Source organism: Pocillopora verrucosa, chromosome 4 (assembly GCF_036669915.1).
Source record: "Pocillopora verrucosa isolate sample1 chromosome 4, ASM3666991v2, whole genome shotgun sequence".
Classification (NCBI taxonomy): Eukaryota; Metazoa; Cnidaria; class Anthozoa; order Scleractinia; family Pocilloporidae; genus Pocillopora; species Pocillopora verrucosa.
Window position 1 is genome coordinate 13,558,353 of NC_089315.1, and position 19,491 is coordinate 13,577,843.

General features: G+C 40.2%; 1 protein-coding gene across 1 annotated transcript; it reads right to left on the reverse strand.

Annotated features, from left to right (window-relative positions):
- Window positions 1-900: 900 nt before the first annotated feature.
- On the reverse strand, window positions 901-18,991 carry LOC131771064 (uncharacterized). Its single transcript, XM_066165312.1, has 11 exons — window positions 18,872-18,991; window positions 17,467-17,541; window positions 11,980-12,468; window positions 6,906-7,189; window positions 6,134-6,161; window positions 4,726-4,845; window positions 4,430-4,594; window positions 3,857-4,042; window positions 2,876-3,081; window positions 2,410-2,560; window positions 901-2,124 (listed from the first exon to the last, which is right to left on the reverse strand). Exons 1-11 carry the CDS (start codon window positions 18,873-18,875, stop codon window positions 1,772-1,774), a joined length of 2,061 nt encoding a protein of 686 aa, XP_066021409.1. The 5' UTR covers window positions 18,876-18,991; the 3' UTR covers window positions 901-1,771.
- Between the last annotated feature and the right edge of the window lie 500 nt (window positions 18,992-19,491).

Below are 19,491 nucleotides of genomic sequence, written 5' to 3' on the forward strand. Positions count from 1 at the left end.
AGAAGAAATGGTAGTTGCTTGTACGGTTCAGCCCTACGAAAGAGGACCGCGTGCATCAAACGAGGATTTCGACTAAGACTGACAAAGACGGTTTCTCGCCTGCGGTGTTTAGGTCAAAATTAGAACAAAAAATTCCCGTTACTGAATGTTATTCTGATATGTTTTTGTTTTGCTTTCTAATGCGAAATCTATGGGTAGCTGTGTTCGTTTCTGTTGCTATAACATTTCATTCCTTCGCATTGTGTGCGGCGAAGGTTCCCTCAGTCAGTGCTCTAGAGTTTCGTTGCTGTAGAGCCGTCTTAGAAGCCGGTACGAAACATGAGGCCAATGATCATTGAAGAGTAAAATCTCCTCGATGTCGACGATTGAAACGCGTCCATTTGAGCCATACAGCTACATCCTTTGGAACGTAGTGTATGGGAATACCCGGCATATGTATATTATTCTTGTAGCTAACATCATTTGGCGCTCCGGCCATGCAATACGTTATTCGTCATTTTTTCTAAATTTCCTTTCTCCACCATATATAGTTGCCGGCGTGTCTTCACAGTTTTCTATGTCACAGCTATGTAACATGATCGTTTTGGCCGCGCGCTTAATGGGGACACTTTTTGGCCCCCAAATCGTACTTTGAATGCACAAAAAAATGGTCAAGGAGAACTCGCTAGGCGCTAAGGTCGATTATTTCTAACTTTAAAACTGCCATCAGTGCGATCCCTTATTAAAGAAGCTTGATTTTCAAATAAATTCTCCTTACCAAAACCTTAGAAATGTATAGAGAACAGTATAGAGAATATGCATACTGATGTTTGGGTGTAAAGGGTTAGTCCAACCTTAACACACCATTTGCGTCCACAAATAGATACAAAAAAAGAAATCTTGATGCTTCGGAAACACGTTTTAAATGATTTTTATTACGCACGTAAAATATCATAGATACATCGACTTGTTCTGATGGCTAAAAACATATTCGGTTTAAATTTGATTACAATTTGTTGTCCTTTGTTAATTGACTGGTAGTCCCAGCAGAATTGTGTCAGTCATGATGATTTTTGTATCGTTGGATCGAACAACTCTGATAATATGAATACGCATAAAAATTGAAAAAGTTGAGGATGGAGGTTCGACATGTTCTTTTACTATGATTACAATAATTGCACTAGTTGTAAATTTAAAAACATAAGCACCCCCGGCCCGTTAACTTAGCATGTCCTAGGCTTATCTCCTTTCTTAGACTTTACGTTATACAATTTATTAGAAGTCGGTGGAAAGGGAGTTTTTCTTCAGAACGGTCTAACATCCCCCCCTTAGGGACCGGTCACTCTTTATGGCCTAAAGGGGGGGGGGGAAGGAGGGGAGAAGCTGGAGAATTTCGGTTGAGTCATAACGAAATTTACCTTCCTTCTTTCTATACACAATTAAGAAACGACAAATGTGTAAGTGTCGGCTGAACTGTAGCTGGTACAAAAATTTCAACAAGCGCCATACCGACACGCGTGTGTTCATGTTAACAGGAACCTTTTTACATCCTCTGTCACTTACGGAAAAGTTCCACCGAATGTAAATGCAATTATCCCCTTATAAGGCACGCTCAGTAATATTTTAAGATGGCTCCTCATAGGCAGTTTATTAGCAATCAATTTTCTAAAGTTCCTCCTTTATGTTATGATGGTGACGACTGATCTCCCCTCCGATCCCCCCCTCCCCCCGAAAACCATGTGTTCCCTTGAAAATTCTTCACCCCAGGCGATAACAAATAACTTTTCGTATTTTAGGTCATAATGTGATTTTCACACAGTTCTTTTCTAAAGACTCGTACGTTCTCTAACTTGCTCTGCCATTCTTCACCGTCAGTTTCAATAGTACATTGAATTGAACTACATACTCGTTTTATTTTTCCCTCTTTTAAGTTTCCTCTCGGATCTTCCCCAACTACCGCAGTTCCTTCAGGTATTTCGTCCAAGTTTGGCTTCTCATCAAGAAGTACTTCATCTTTGCTTTTGTATAAATATTTGTCTCCATAAAGAACTTCCCACAGCGAATGGCGTGCGATAGAAACGAAACGCCCTTTTAAATAACTCTTTCCTTCCCTGAAGAGGACTGCGGAGCCTGACATGATGCAACCTAAGAGTGATAAATACATAGTACATGATTCGAAATAACGACTCATACAAATATTTACTGTATGCAAATGAGGGATACTGAAGCTGAGCCAGTAGTTCCTAGTACCCTGAGAGCTTTCTTATCAGAGGATATCATACGTCACTCAACAATCGATGCTGTTAGGCTTCGATGAAAGGGTGCATGGTTTCTACATTAATTCAAATACGCTCTATTTCAAAATAGTATGGATGCTGATCTAGATAGAGAGAACAAGAATATCAAGTTATCTAGGATATAAATTCTTACCTCGAAAAACTGCAGACTTACAACCAAACACTCTTGGAGTTCTTGACAGTGAAAATTTATAACCCTTTCGAAAAATAAGCCAGATTTGCAAATACTGAGTGATAACTGGTCGAGAAAGTTTCAATTTTTCCTCTTCCTCACCGACACGTGGCTGAAACAAAATCAAATTATATTTGTAAAAGAAAATTTTTACTATGCTTTTCGAAATCAATTTTTCATGTGTCGCTGAATTAATCTTTATTCCAGTTCTCAAAACTGATGTGACATTGGATGCAAGCAGTTTGTGTCTAAGAATCAGAAATTAGACAGAAACAGCAACTCCGTCTCTTTCTATGGTCAGCGGTTGAATCAAACTTTATATTTCGATGCCTTATCAAAGAAGCCAATATGACTCATAACGAAGGGAAACCAACAATGATGATGTGAATATAATCATTGAAATTAGGATCTGTAAGCAATTTGTTACCTCAAAATGATTCATTTGTACCAATTTGTTGGAAATACGTGCTCTTATTTGAATCTGTTGATAGTCACTTCTGATATCTTCCAGGTGGACACTTGCCGCTGTAATAACGTTTCCCTTTCTGAGGTGTATCTCAATTGAAGGAATATTCAGTGTACTGTTTATGGATCCAATGGAGCGCCTGTGGATATCCAGGGACTCGTTGCACTCTAAACGTGGAAAAAAATGTATGGTATCACGGCACCTTTAAATTTGACCGTATGAGTTTCCAGCGCGCAGGTGCAGTTTCAATTAAGTCAATGACTATCAAGAGGGATAAACTGATCTATCTTATTTTTCATAACGCTGGTGGAGGACGGAGAGTGAAGAAAGGGGTGGTTGAACCAGCAATTTTTCCCAGCTCTAGCTACCGAAAACAGATCTACCGGTGTCTATACCAGATCATGCAAGACATTCTTGAACTGAATCAGCCTTTTCTCTGGTCAGCATAATCATGTTGTTCGATTACGTGCGACCGCAAAATCGTGTGTTTGTTTCAAATACTATTGTTTTTGTTACAAATAAATAAAAAATCAAACAACATGAACATCAAGGGGCTAAAAATCTTAGACAGCAACGATAGAAACACAGCTGCCACCGATGTTCTAAATATTTACTTTTTTTTTATTCCCCTGTAACAGGGTTGAAATTTTTTACCATTCTATTTTAAAAGATTGGTCAAATTCTTCAATGGTCAAAGATAGAGCAGAAAAACAATGAACGAGCTAAGAATGGGATTCCGAGCGTGAACTAAGCAAATTTCTCTTCTCGTTGCTCTGACATGTATATATCAACAATGTCTTAAACAAAGAACTGTTCCTCCACTCCAGCGCTAGTATAGTCGATCGCTTTACGTTTACTGATACTTCAACTATCAGCATTGATACTCGCTGATCCTTCAACTATTCGCATCGTTCGATGAAAAAAATAGAAAACAGTTCTTACTTAGCAAGCACTTGAAATTCACTGCTGTCCAAGTGTTCCCATTGCATTTTATTATTGGTAGCCCAGTGAGGTACAAGCCTTGTTTACAACCAAAGACAACCATGCTGCCATTTTTGTGGTTTCCTCGCTGTGCAGGATAAACGATGGTCGAACCGTAAGGAGAAATTGGAGGCTGACATGAAGATCCTTCAAAATAAGGTCAACACAAATGACGCAATAGTATATAAGGCCAGGTGATTCATCATGGCGCGCCACGAGCAGAAAAACATTGTCATTATGGTCATTATGGTATATTATGTGCCCCACATAATATACCACAATGACGCGTGCCTGTAATGAAATTAGAGCCCTCTCTAACATGTTGTGGAGTGTCTGCATTCTGGTAACTATATATTTTTCTCAACCAGAAACATGAGGTCTCTCAGCGTCGCAAACAGACGTAATTAACTGGGTTAGTATGGCAGCCTATTGCCCTGCAACCGTAGCGTGAGGCATTTATTGATTAAAGAAAATATATTTTTTAATTATTTCAAACGTTGAAAAGTTGCCAATAAGCGTATCTCTTAATCATACCTGGAACGGAACATCCATACAGCTCCAGTCTAAGGTATGAGTACTTAGAAAGGGTGCAATACAACGTCGTTAGATTATTGGGATAAATTCTTATTAACTGTGTTCTGATCGGAGGATCTAAGATATTTGACCAAAAGCCATGAAAATTATTGTTGCCTGCTTCTCCTGAAAATTAAAAAGAAAGTTAACTTTTCAGATGGTTCATTTGCAACATGAGTTAATTGCGTAGTATTACATTGTCTCTCAACGCCCTAGATTCAAGTATGATTTATATTAAACTCTCAGAAGTGATTAACTTGTAACTTCTCCCTGCATCGGCCGTTTTAGAGCATACCCACGATACCGGACACCGCCCGCTGAGCGAACCTGATCCAAAGATCCACCAAACACAGTCGTGGAATTCCATCCAGTCACAGCTGAGCACAACAGTTTATGGATGGAGCATACTCAATTGACCTTATCGCCTGAAGAAGATTAGCAGTGTGCAGTTGAAACGTCGTAATCCTCATCTGCAGTGTCCGCATTGTGAGGCAAATGATTATACTTCTCTTTCGAAATGTCTACTCGTTATCCAGCAAACAGGTTGTGAGAATGCTCAAACTAATCAGGTAGAAGATGATATCTTGATCAAACACCAAATTCTTGAAACTCATTTACACGGAAATGTGTAGCAGTTAGAGGAGAGAAGTAAAGGTTGAATCTTGGGAGTTAAGAGAGGTTGTCAGTAATTTTCAAGAATCCGGCGACAGAAGCAAAAATTCAATTTTTTTTTTATTTGCTCCAAAAGACCCTTTTGGTGAACGGTTTTAAAAAATAATTTTCAAAAGTTCCAGCGAGTTTTTATTTTGGCAAAAAAGTTCGAAATCGGCCATAATATGCGACTAACACAGTCTGTAGACTGTACAATTTTACGCCACTATCTGCGTCGGTGTACATTCTGTAAGATTTTAAGCCGTTTATTAGTCGCATATTTTGTTGCATTATTTCTCGGATTTCTTCGACAATTTTTACAAACAGAATTGCAACTTAGAGTTGATTTGAAAATGTATCTAAACAGGTGAACTACACAAACAAGCTATTTTAATTACAGTGACAGAGATAGAAATCTATTGAAAGCAACCGAGCAAAACACCGAATGTATATACACGAGGTTCATGCACAAGCGAGTATTTTCTTGCGACAACTACATGTTTCGAATATTTTATGTGTGCAAAGATTTTATTTAGCTCACGCTCATATATTTACAACAACATTTATAGTTACATGTAATTTACTCTAAAGTTATGCCAGGAGGATAGATTGTAAATTAAAGAACAATATAAGCGACAGGCCAATCTCAGCTAAAAATACGTCGACAGAGCTGGTATCTTTGTAAACAGCGATTTGTTTATTTAGCACTCGAGAAAAATGAACTTGAAAACTTTACCTAAAACGGAGGTTTGTTCACTTAACAATAAAGGTAGGGTAATTTTAAAGTTAAAATTGATATATGTAAATGACTCAAAACAGAAGTACAGACTAAACACGTCGAGTTTTGTCCTAATAGCGTGTGATTTGCAGTAGGAGTACAGCGTGAAAATGGCCGAACTCCGTGAAAATGCACGCAATATATTTTGGTCTGGCGCGCTCACTTTTCTCGGGCCAAGGATAATATTCTAACATGATAAATACGAAGAATTGCTCGTTGAAGAAAGCTTTATGTACATTCGTATGCCCCCGATGTTATGGTCGTCTGAAATATGGCAAAATTCAAAGTACAAACGGAGTAGCAAATATAGTGTACTTTACGCGGGTGGTTACAAACGAAAGAAAGCTTAGTTGGAGATAAAATATAGTTGCAAAGCTACTCCAAGGGATGAAAAATAACTTATAAAAAAATTAATCCAAGATAAATTTTCGTTGTCTTGTACGAGCGTTGTGAAAATGCACTAAAAGCCAGATATGAATTATGCATATTAGGTACGTTTTAGCCGATTTCGAACTTTCGTATTTTTTGCCAAAATAAAAACTCGCTGGAACTTTTGAAAATTATTTTTGAAATCAGTTCACCAAAAGGGTCTTTTGGAGCAAATAAAAAAAAAGTTGAATTTTTGCTTCTGTCGCTGGATTCTTGAGAATTACTGACAACCTCTCTTAAAGGGTTTATGGGTGCAGACAGTACACTCTGAAGGCTATTTTAAATTTATGTCTGGAGCTTTTCATTTCTCTCAAGCCCGCGACAAAGCAACATTTTCCAAGCTTAAAAGATCGTGAAATATTCGCAAATTTTTTTTGAGGGTTCGTGATACATACAACTTATATAATACTAGCACTAACTTGCTAACTTTTGAAAGATGTTTTAAGTAAATTTCACATTTCCCCACGAACTTGAGAGTATAAAAAAAAGGGTATGTTAGATCAGCCCCCTTGATACAATCCGGTAAACCAAAGAACAAAAATCAAATATAAGAAACTAATCATATAAAACTCCAAGAACCTGATTATATTCTTTCCACTTTCCATTTTCCAGAAACCTGGCTTCATATTTTGTCGCCCCTGCCCAATGATAAGAACTTCGTTGGGTTATTATTTCAGTAATAATCTTTGGTTGTTCCAGCTGGATTTGTATATATGGCAATTTCTCATATAGCGCAGGGCACCAGGCCTTTGAGCCTTGCAAACGTGCAAAGTGAGGGGAGTTGTCTGTACTTTTTGAAGATGCTGTAATTCTCTCGTTTGCAATTCGTTTATTTTGCATTCCAAGCTCATCGCTGCAACTCTCTGCAAAAAAGGTCGATGAATAAAAGAATTTGGCTCGACTCTGGTTTGTTGTAGTCAGTAGCCGAGGAACAATTTTCAATTTAACGCTCCCCAACATAAACGCTGCGTGTATCTTTTACCTCAGCTATTTTTCCATCTTCTTACAATCGGCGCATGCTTTCGTCGTAAAGAAATTGGAAATGCAGAAATTTTAGCTGGGGAAGGGGGGAATAGTAAAATATAATATTATGAGAAATGTTGTAAAATTTAATTGGGCCACTGAGTTAATGATTTACATTGAGGGAGACAATGGTGGAGACTTGGTGTACAAAAATGGCTTCATGATATCATTTTGGTATACCAGTATCTCTTCATAAAGGCCGCATAATGCATCACACAAATTAAAGTGAATGCGACGAAACTCTGCAGCAAAGTGCTTTGACCATCGTTAGAAAACAATGACTTTCACGCTAATGTTTCCGACTGAAAAGGGGAGATAATATCCAGAATGACTGACTTTCTGCACCATGTAAAATGGGAGTTTAGTTCCTTTACAAGAATACCGTATTCGGTCACCTTCGGTGGAAGCTTTGAATAGGTATGTCATTTAAAGCGAGTGTATTTCATTATTAGCTCGCATTTAGTTTTTTAGCGTGCGTAAACTTCTCTTGAAATGTTATTATTTTGATAATCTCGCTAATGTCAGACTAGGCAGTGATGTGAGCCGAAAATCTTAATCCTGTTCAACTGTTGGCGCAACTACCACAAGAGCTCATAACTTCGCTTTTCTTGTCAACCGATTTTTAATCCATGTTCATCGCAAGCTTACTATATACTTAACCTAAAGTAAAGCTGCGAAAGAGTAAAGTTTACGTCATCACATAGTAAAACAAGCCGCCTTTTTTTGTTGCCCCGCTACTTACCGTTAGATCGAAAATAGCATAAAACCACTAAAAAGTAAACAATACAAGCAGTGCAATAAATGGTTTGAAGTCGAGGGTAACATGTAATAGTGTAGTTTGATTACTTGACACTGTTACGACTATTGCCGACAAACGAGCCAACAAAGCAACTGAACGTGCCCGTACTGGACATCAACAGAAATTGACACGACTTCTACACAACAAAGAACAGCGACGAAGTAAACCGGACGACAACTGGGTAAGGAACATCTCTTCCCTTAGACAAGAATGAAACTCGCGTACTGTCGTACGGACTGAAACACTCAGTTACACCGAAACAGGCACCGACCGAGGCTATTGTATCTACTGTTGAGGCGGCTCTGGCTCGGTAACGAGAGCTATTTGAGTCCATTTATTATAAGGATAACATCAGAAGTAGAATTACTTCCACTATACAATCATTGTCACTACATGGCAGCAAATTGAGTAAAGCCGAACAACATACCCTTAAACGACTGAAAAACGACGAGGACATAGTTATTCTACCAGCCGACAAACGACGAGTTACTGTTGTCATGGACAAGACTGTCTATCACTACAAAATGGACGCACTAGTTAACGACAAACAAACCTACAAAGAGCTCAAACGTGACCCAACTTCTGCGCTTCAACGCAAACTCAACAGCACATTACTGACGCTCAAGAAGACAAACGCCATTGACACCCAACGCTACTACCGACTAAGGTGCTCAGTACCACAGCCACCGAAACTTTACGGTCTGCCGAAGCTACACAAACCTCAGTGGTTTCCCAATGCGACCTATTGTTTCTTTCTGTGGTTCTCCGACATACCAACTGTCCAAGTACCTTACGACGATACTACAACCGCTCACCGACAAATCCAGACGTAACCTACAATCCACCGAGGACTTCATTAACGCCACTAAGACTGTAGAGATACCTGACGACTACGAGCAGAAATTGTGATGCAGAACATTGTCGACTTGCCGACAAACGATACCGCTCTGGTTACGCTACGTTGACGATACTTTCACCGCCGTACGACACGACGAAATCGACGCATTCCACGACCACCTTTGACGAATCATCCTACAACCCGACATCACACAAAGCCACAACTCTCAGGACTCTTATGCGACGAGCGCAACTAGTATGTAACACGACAGACAGCTTATCGGACGAGAACAAGTAACTTGGAAACAACTACAACGAGGACTTCATCCAATGTAACACTCACCAACCTACTACTACTACCGAAGCTAACGAAAACGCAACTCCTACGACTACAGCAACTATACCGTACATAAAGGGCATATCTGAGAACATATCGCGCATCCTACAACAATTCAATATCCACGTCGCTCACAAACCTATTACCATAATACGTCAGTTACTGACTAACGTCAAAGATAAAGACGAACTGAGAAGCAGACAGGTAGCAGTGTATAAGATCAGTTGCTCCGACTGCCGCGCCTCTTACATCGGTGAGACTGGCAGAAACCTCACAACTAGACTGACTGAGCACAAACGAGCGAAGAGGGAAGGCGATGTCAACAATCACATTGCTGAACATTACCGACTTACGAACCACACTATTGACTGGGACTCTGCGCAATGCCTAACCTACAGCAAAAACTACTTTCGACGACTGATCCTGGAACGGTTTACTAACTTGGAACAGACTCAACAGGTGTCAACCACTACCGGCACCATACAAAAGAATCATCTACGACATTAACATTATAAATGAACCGAGCAGAACGACCTAACTTCACTAGCGGATCGAGACCGACTGATGACGACCGACCTAAGCCACTTGAGTCTTACAGCCAATAACATCACGGCAAAACTGACCAATCAGCTTGTACAAACCGGACTAAGAACATTGAAGTCTGAGTTCGAGAAAGTTCCTCCCATTCGTCTATGATCGAACTTTCTAACAGCACATTTTCACCCTCAAGTTATTAGCCATCTAAAACATATATAGATACACAGATATTCATGAACTAAAATCACTCCATATTTATAAAGCCTTAGAATAACATCTCTGATTTGCAAGTTTGACTTTCCTAAATCGTGAGAAGGATCGATCGCATTGAAGAACAAGGGATTCTATCTATGCGGATAGCATTTCTTTTTGTAAGTTTATTCGTAACGCACCCTAACCATTGAGCCATAGCCATGTGATCGTGAATTGTTTGGATCGATTTTGGGTCTACCTATTGTGCAAAAGGACGGCGGTAACAGAAGTTTACGCTACTGAAAAGTAATACACACATCCGTCCAATTCATAGTTATACCTATAATAGTGTGTTTTCTTTTGAGAGGATCTTGGTTATATCACGATAAAAATTTATCTGATTATCCCCGATAGGACTCTGTAATGGTTATTCTTATGATCAATGAGCTTCATATATAAGTTATCGTCGGTATCGAGTTCGTCTCCGCTGCTCAGGAACGCGCTGTTTCAGCTGAAGCGGATGATAATATCGTTACGAGGAAATGGCTATTAATTTTTCAGATCTGGATACTTTCCAAAATCGTCCGGTCTTTGTTTGAACAGGTTAATTTTATTAACAAATAATGAAAAAATACAGGAAATAGTAAAAAACAACAAGAGAAAGAGATAGAGAGACGAGGGGTTTCCTTGCGCATTGTTATAACGCACCGAAAGGTCATGGACTATCCTGACACTCGCAAAAAGGAGTAGGAGTCGTAATCCAAACAATTATAGGGATTAAAGGTAGCGACTTCATAAAGTAGGCTGTAAAAAGGTTCCAAACAGGTGTGCTGTTTTGGGGGGATCCAAGAGTTTCAAACGATTGCCATACGGAATGGCTCCGAGGAAGTTTCTGCGAGATGCTTGACTGCTTTATTTTGACTTGGTGAGAATCGACTGAACGCCATCGCTATTCGAGACAATTTCAATTTATTTAGATAAAAAGAATGCTGAAAGCCGACGCATGACATCCTCTTTCGTTTTGATAGAACCGGATTGTTTATCTTCCAGACTGAGTGCTAAGGGAAGCTTATTGAGAATAACGGGTATGAGAGGTCACTTTTATCTAGATACATGTTTAATCGAGAATTTGTCCCTCGTACCTGCTTTGTCAAAAGGTGGTATGATGCAGTCGTTATTTTGTCGTATTCACCATATGTGACGATCACAAACGAAAATGTAAAGGACGCTGAAACCATCCCACACGTTTCATGAGGAACCCCGTAAAATTTAATCTTCTTACTGAAATAGGTTGCTCAAATTGAGATAAGGATGTGGAAAGACAGCCTTTTAAATGCAATATACTTCAAGTTCCTTTCACATTGTAATTGAACAAAAGAATATTAATCTCAAAGGGGCAGCATCTCCAGCAGCGTTCAGTGTCACGAATTCTTACCATTTGGCTTATATCAATTTGACTGATTCACATCGAAAAGCAAATTAGTCTCTTACAGTATGTAATTGAATACGCCGTATTGTTTACCTTTATCAAGAGAAGGAAAACAAACAAGCGATTCAGTGAAATACCCACTTCCTGCATTTCTACCCGTAAATAATAAGATACAACGACTTCTCTTCTCAGAGAGTTAACAAGATGCCAACTGGTTAATTTAGCTTCCTAGTTTGCTTTGTAATTTCTCGTCCGATTTCATTGTTAAATTCAAACATGATGTAGTATGTTTCAAACCTTATATAATTGAATTATTTAATGAGCTTACAGAACAAAATGTTTCCAAAATTGTTCACCACTCGTTTGCACTTTAGTCTGCCGATTGATTTAACAATATATTTAAGTTTAAAAAACCTCTGTTCCAAGGATGAAACACGTGTTCCTATCGGTGTATGCTTCTGTTCTAATCTACTGATTAAAAGAGTCCCATGGTACTTACTATTCATAGAACAACCAGACGACGTTCCTACACGGTATCCGCGGGTTTCAGTGTGGCGAAAGACAAATATGGAACCAGAAACACATCCCTTAAGCCCTTTGCCAAAAACTATGTTTGGTGGCGACAGAAATGGTCGTCTTAAGAATGCCGCGTTAAACCTTACTGGAGGAACTTTGTCTACACGGTATGAAACACGAGAAAAGATGACGCTGATCCAAAGATAGTGCCTCTTGCCATCGCAGACTTCTCCTTTTAATGACACAGAATGGTTCTTACCGTAAAAGGTACTGTATGACATTCGAATAGGGCCTATGCCGGGAAGCGCGATACGCAAGAAACGATTGGTGTCCTCACTCGTTATCTCCACCAATTGCCCCTTGCAAGTTTCAGTGGAGAATCTTAGTTGAATCTGAAAGCCCTTTGGTTTACGGTAAACTAGTAATCGTTGAGTTTTCTTGCTGCCATAGTATTGGAAGATGCCCTCCAAATCTGAAAAATAAATACAATTCATTGGAGCCGAGTGTTTCTGAAACGACAGTTTTGTTCTATCCTACGAGAGTAGGAAGGTAAATAGGTGATACCTTTGAGTATTAACTCAAAGAGCATAAAGTGAACCAGTCATTTTGACTGTAAGCATTCACATTTTAATACTAAGATGACAAAGGATCCCAGGCAAAATGGGATTTAAGTAAACAATCGCTTCAACAAATTCTCCGTTATGAACTTCTGTTGCCTCATTGCAATGCCATTGAGTCACAAGCAAGAAACCCGCAGGACATTCTTGTATCCAATTTCCAAAATTTCGACAATTTGAGCCCTTTTATAAACTATTTGATCTGAAAACATATATTTATTGGCCAGAGGAACCTTTGACATGAAAAAGATGAAGTAACTCGTTTCGAAGTTCTCCCTAATTTCTTCCTGGAATAGTTGGAAACGAAAAATTGTTTACTTTTTGATTTTCTTACTGCAGTTAGCTCGGCAATTGAGCATGCGCATAAGTACGCATGCTCAAAGTGTATTGGCCACTGACCAAAAACACCACAACTCCTCCCCACTAACTAGTGCATGCAATGTGGTAATTATTAAGGATCTGAAACGTTAAATCAAACACAACATGCCGGTTTAAATAAGCACAGACTTAATGTCACTTCAAATTTCATAAATCCAGCCTAGCTGGGGGCTTCCGCACTTGGACCGGATATCGTCTAACAGGAACAGGTTCAGGAACAGGCCCACTCAAATTTGATGGACTGCTGGCTGTACTCAGCCACTGGAATTGGTGTTGGAACATCAGCCTCCATTTTGCTGGCTTATGGCTGTTCACTGGCTTCAGATACTGGGTCCCTTCGACTCTCAACCTGGATTGGAAGTTCTGAGGTCTGGGTAACACGGTTGCTGCTTGGTGTCACTGGAATTCTGTTACCCCTCAGTTAGCCCAGACTAAGCCAGGTTTGACTTCGTAAGAAAGGGGGCCAAGTTGTGTTCGATGATGTCAGGTACCCACTTTGTACTACCAGTGTAATTTCGTGCTATCACTGTCTGACCGATGGAGAATTCTCTGATTATAGCGCCACTCTTCGTGACGGTTTGGTCGATCTGAAGGTTGCTTATCTTCAAGTGGAGATCTGGTTTCAGCAAGTCCATTCGAGTGCGTAATCATCTACCCAAAGTAGCTGAGATGACGCTTCTCCAGTGGTTGATTGGGGGGGGGGGTATTTCTGTAAGCTAGTAAGAACGTTGCCAGCTTAATATTCAGAGGTTTTACTTCCGTTTCACTTTCCATGGCTGATTTGAAACTCTGCACACAGCGCTCGGCTGGACTATTGCTGGCAGGATGGTATGGTGCAGATGTCAGATGTTTGATTCCATTTCTCTTGAGGACCATATGAAACTCTTCAGATTTAAACTGTGGCCCATTGTCACTCACTAACTGGGATGGCACACCATACCTAGCAAATAAGCTCTGTAGTTTCTCAATGGTTTTCGTTGAGGTCGTGGTGTCCATTTTTTCCATTTCCAACCATCTAGAATGGGCATCCACGACAATCAACTGAAAACATGCAGCCGAGGAAAGGTCCGGCAAAATCAGTATGGACTCGCTGTCAGGGTGGTGATGACCATTTCCATGGATTTACAGGTGCGGTAATAGGTTCAGCCTGCATTGGCTGGCAACCTGAGCAGGTCTTCGCAGTTTCCTCAATTTCCTTGTCGATTCCTGGCCACCATATGTAGCTTCTCGCTAGAGCCTTCATCTTCACCACTCCAAGATGTCCTTTATGGAGTTCTTCATACACTTGTGGACGACGTTTTAAGGGTACTATGACTCTGACTCCCCACATCCGACAGCCTGAGTGTACTGTTATCTCATTCTTGCCAGCGTAGAAGGGGTCGAGTACAGGAACATGACTGCTTAGCCATCCTTTAGTCACCATCTCATGGACTTGACTCAAGATAGGGTCTCTTTGGGTTTCTCTTCAGACGTTGTCAACTGTGATTGGTAACGGCTCAAATTGTATCATATTGAAACCATTCACTGGATCAACAACTTCTTTTGCTCTCTCTTCAGTTTTAAATGGTAGCCGGGAAAGGCCATCTGCATTGCTATGCCCTGTAATGTTCTTGTACTCGATTTGGTAGTCATAGCCAGCCAGGAATAATGCATAACGCTGAAGCCTGGATGCTGTAATCACTAAAATGCTCTTGTGCGAATGGAAGAGGAATGTTAGCGGCTGATGATCGGTGTAAAGGGTGAAAGATCGGTCAAAAAATACACATGGAACTTCTTGACCCCTCAGATTATTGCCAAAGCTTCTCTGTCAATTTGCGCGTATCTTTGTTCAGTTTTTGTGAGTGTCCCGGGAGCAAAAGCAATGGGTCGCTTAGTCCCATCATTCATAACGTAGGAGAGCATAGCACCAATTTCCACAGGGGATGCATCATAAGCAAGCCTTAAAGCCAGACTGGGGTCATAAATGTGTTAATACCTGCTCTGGGGAGTGAAATGCTGTTTCGCATTGTTCCGTCCATTTCTATTGATGGTTGTTCTCTAACAACTGGTTTAAAGGATGTACCACTGTTGACAGGTTGGGCAAGAATCTGTTGTAGTAATTGACTAGCCCCAGGAACGACCTCACTTCAGCTATATTGCATGGGCGAGGCGCTTTGAAAAACTACCTCCACCTTTTCTGGTGTCTTGTGGAGACCATGATTGTCGATATCATGTCCACAGAAGGTTATCTTCTCGTTGAAAAACTCACATTTTGTCTTGTTTGCTCTTAACCCATGAGTCTGCAAGCTACGTAAAACTTCTTTTGGGTTTGCAAGATGCTCTTCACCATTCTTTCCAGTGATGATCATAACATCAAGGATACAGCTTATTCTAGACGTTCCTTCTAACACTTGATCAATGGGGCGCTGCCAAGGTGTTGATAGTGAGTATTTCTTTGAATCTTCTTCCATCTCTAATTGATGGTGAGCTTGGCGGAGGTCAATCTTTAAGAATTTCTGCCCAACAGCAAGGTTTTCAAAGATGTCTTCAATGCAAGGAAGAGGGTACTGCTCTGCTTGTAGTTCTGGATTCACTGTGACCTTGTAATCACCACAAAGTCTGACGGAACCATCTTTCTTGAGGACAGGCACAATCGGTGTGGCCCATTCACTCCACTCCACTTTAGTGAGACTACCTTCATTCTGGAGTCTTCGCAGTTCTACCCCTACCCTTAGCTTTAATGCAAACGGCATCGGTCTGGCCATGAGGAAGCGTGCTTAAAAGTTAACTTCGCTTTAGCTGATGTAAAGGTGCCCAGTTTAGTTTCAAAAATATTTGAGCGCTTGTCTAGCATAACGTCCAAACAGTATTTAGGACTTGAGGTATCTAGTAAAGCCTACAGCGACTTGATAGAACACCAGTCTAAGCGTATCGTGCGCAGCCAATCTCTTCCCAAAAGAGCAGGACACTTATTCTTGACGACATACAGGTCCAGCAACTCTCTTTGGGTTTGGTAATCCACGGGTACTTTGAGCACTCCTACTGGCATAATGGTTTCCCTAGTGTAGGTTTTCAAGGACAGTCCAGTTTCTTGCAGGGGAAGCGTGTTAAATTTCTGCTGGTAGAGGTCAAAAGAGATGATCGACACAGCCAAACCCGTGTCCAGTTCCATCTTAAGCGGTTTACCATTAACATCCAAATAAACCCAGATAATATTATTGCTCTATTTCGTCACATCGTGTACTTCGAAGGTGGTTAACATGCCTTTATAATTATAAGCATCAACATCAACATCAACCTCAAAAGCATGTACCGTGGGGGGTTTTGGTTACTTGCTTCGGCTTGCCTTGCTGTTTGGAACAACAAACCCGCTGAATATGGCCCTGTTTTTCACAGTGGTGGCAAATCTAGTTCTTGTAAAAACAACTGTGCATCTGTCATATGTGTGTTTCCACCACAGCGGTACAATGAGGGTGGTCGCCGGTTTCGCTTGTGTTGGTCTGTTGTGTTCAGTCAACATGTCAACGCGAGGGACTTGGTTGGAATTGAGCTCACTGTATTCTGAAGTATCGCGCATGGCAGTTTCCATTGCTACAGCAATCTCCACAGCTTTGGAATACTTAAGTTTGGCTTCTGACAGTAATCGCTTTTGAATCTGCATATTTTGGAGTCCACAGGCCAGTCTCTCTCGTAGCACTTCGTACAGATTCCCGCCAAAATTACAGTGTGTTGCAAGCTTCCTTAGCTCGGTAAGTAAGACAAAAATGCCTTCTCCTTCATGTTGGTTTCTCTGGTAGAAACGAAATCTTTCCGCAATTTCTAAGGGCTTTGGGCTCATATGCTCCTGGATAGTGGTAACTGTCTGGTGAAAGGACTTTGTAGCTAACTTCTCCGGAGCCAAAAGATCCCTCAGCAGAGTATAGGTTTTCCCACCGATCAAGCTCAACAAAGTTGGCTCTTAATGGGCATTATCGACGTCGTTCGCTAAGAAAAACTGTTCTACTCGTTCTACATAGGTTTCCCAGTTCTCTTTTGTGTCATCAGAACTCTCTATCTTCCTAATAGCGGTCGTAATTTCTTGAATTTTACCTCGTCGCCACTGTCATGTCTTTGATTCAAACGATCAAGTTTTGGGAATAGTGCATAAGGCCGCTGGCCAAAAACACCACGAGATTAGACAACTTTCAGAAATTTTCATCCTGCTGGCAACAAACTGGCAACCGTCATGAAACTATTAGGAGGAGTGCATCAGGCATTTAGATCATGGCCAAAAGATTCGTCGCTCGTATTGAGTGACAATTGATCAGAACGTGGTTTCTGTCAGCAGACAATCAAAGCGCAGATTCTAAAATGTAATCAACCGGAGTCATTGCAAGGCAGAGGCCTTTGTTACCACACATGTGAATTCAAAATAACTTCGTTTCTTCTATGTGATTCTAGAGAAGAAGATTTACCACGAATTGTCAGAACTCGTTAATAAGAAGAATTTGACATACCTCGCGAAGTGTTTAGCTCTGCATTCAGGATGCAGGAGATCAGTACCCACAAGCCTTTTCTTAGGAGAGCGGACCCTACAACACACATGCAGAGGAACAAAACAAGTTAAAACGACTGCGCTTATCTTTGATCAATTTAACTTGTTGAAAATAGATTGACAGGGTCTCCTCTCCATGATTTATTCATGATATCTCCTAAACATTTTGTCGTTTGACTGCCTAATGAACAGCGCGCTCCTCGTTGACAAAATACCGATTTATCTAGTAAAGAGACAATTAATTTACATTAAGTGAGACAGGAAACATGATATCGATTGATGGAATCACTGTATCATGATGATGCGTCCATAACTCGAAACTGCCCTCTAGTTATACTCATCAGCACTATAACACCATAAGGAAAAGACTAGCGTAACTATTTAAATTGTTATCACGCTCTTTCGATCCGAAAATGTGTTTAAAAGAATATCATATTTACATGCCCTCTCACGCGACCCTTACGTGATTTTTAACAATTACAGAAAAACAAATTTAAATAGGCGTATTTCATATTTCCATCGTTAAGTTGTAAATTAGCTGCATGTAGAATCAGCTTAATTTGAGCAGAGAAGGAGGGGTTTTTGCGCCAATTGGCGATTCATCATATCGCGGTATTACAATAAAGTTTAGCGTGCTAAGGTTATCTTCTAATACCTCCTGGACGTAATCCGACACCTTTGACGTATTATCACAGCGAGCACACTATACCACACTCCTAGGTCCTATTTTCCTATTCTTCCTCTCTCAAAAAATGCAAATTCACATTTATATGTACCAGTTTCTTGGCACATTTCCCTAACAGTTGCTTCTAAAAGTAAGATGTTTATCATGATCGAACTAAACGAAAAGGCTCCTGATCTCATTCGCCTGTGTTATGTTAGTGCTTGACCGCCAAACAAACAAACAAAACAAGTTCTCAGATTTCGGGTGTCTACGTCGAGACTCCTCTACAAGACAAAAATTTCCACACACTATAACTTATTCTCCTGGTCGAAAACGGGAATATTAAACGCACAAACATGATTTATAAATAAAGAAAAAATCCCCTTTGTACTTCAATCAATTTGATCTCTCTTTCGACATATGACACGTGTTACTTCACGTCTGTTGACCAAACGTAATTCTGTCCATTTGCTAAAAGAACAAGTATGCTTCTCCTCTTATAACATGATCTTAACACATTATCTTGATAAACGAAACACCCATGATATCACTACTGCAAAGCTATATACGACGCTCATAAGTCATTTGAAATCTTTGTATTGAGATAACCACATTGTGGTGTATAAAATTAAACAAACAAAGTCATTATCGCTCTTGAAATAGACCTCTAGTCCTAGAAGAAGAAAATTTCTCTTAGACTCACCCATATATTACTACACTGTGGTAGGTGCGCTTAGTCTATAATAGGAAACGTCCAAGACGAGTTTTACGAATGCGACCCGATGCCGAAATGGTTTACATGAACTGCGTTGTCGACAGGTCAGGTGTCAAAAGAAAAGAAAATATTTATAACTTGATGAGCTTCCTGTCTCTTTTTTTTCTGTGTAACGCAGTACTTGCATGATACTATACTCTGGGCGAATGCGGCAGCTGTTTACAAAGGGAAAGGATTTAGTTATAAGGAATCTGTCAATTGTACTAAATAACGTCATGACGAGCTTTGCGTCGGAAAAAAACTTTATGCAAATTAGCTGGCTGCACATTCAATGTGCAGCCAGCTAATTTGCATAAATAATTCAAGCCAAGGTTCGACGCCTCTTGGTGACATGAGGTGTTCGCTAAACATTCCAGGACATCCGATAATCGCTTCAAAAAAAAAATGTAATTATGCTCCCCTCAAATGAAATGGAAAAAACCGCAACTTCTGATGATTACAATTCTAATCATTTTCAAGATGCAACTCTACTTTGTTCACTCATTTTCCAGAAACAAGAGTCCAGAGAAATGTCTCAAACAAACTTAACGGGTCTAATTCGAAAAAAC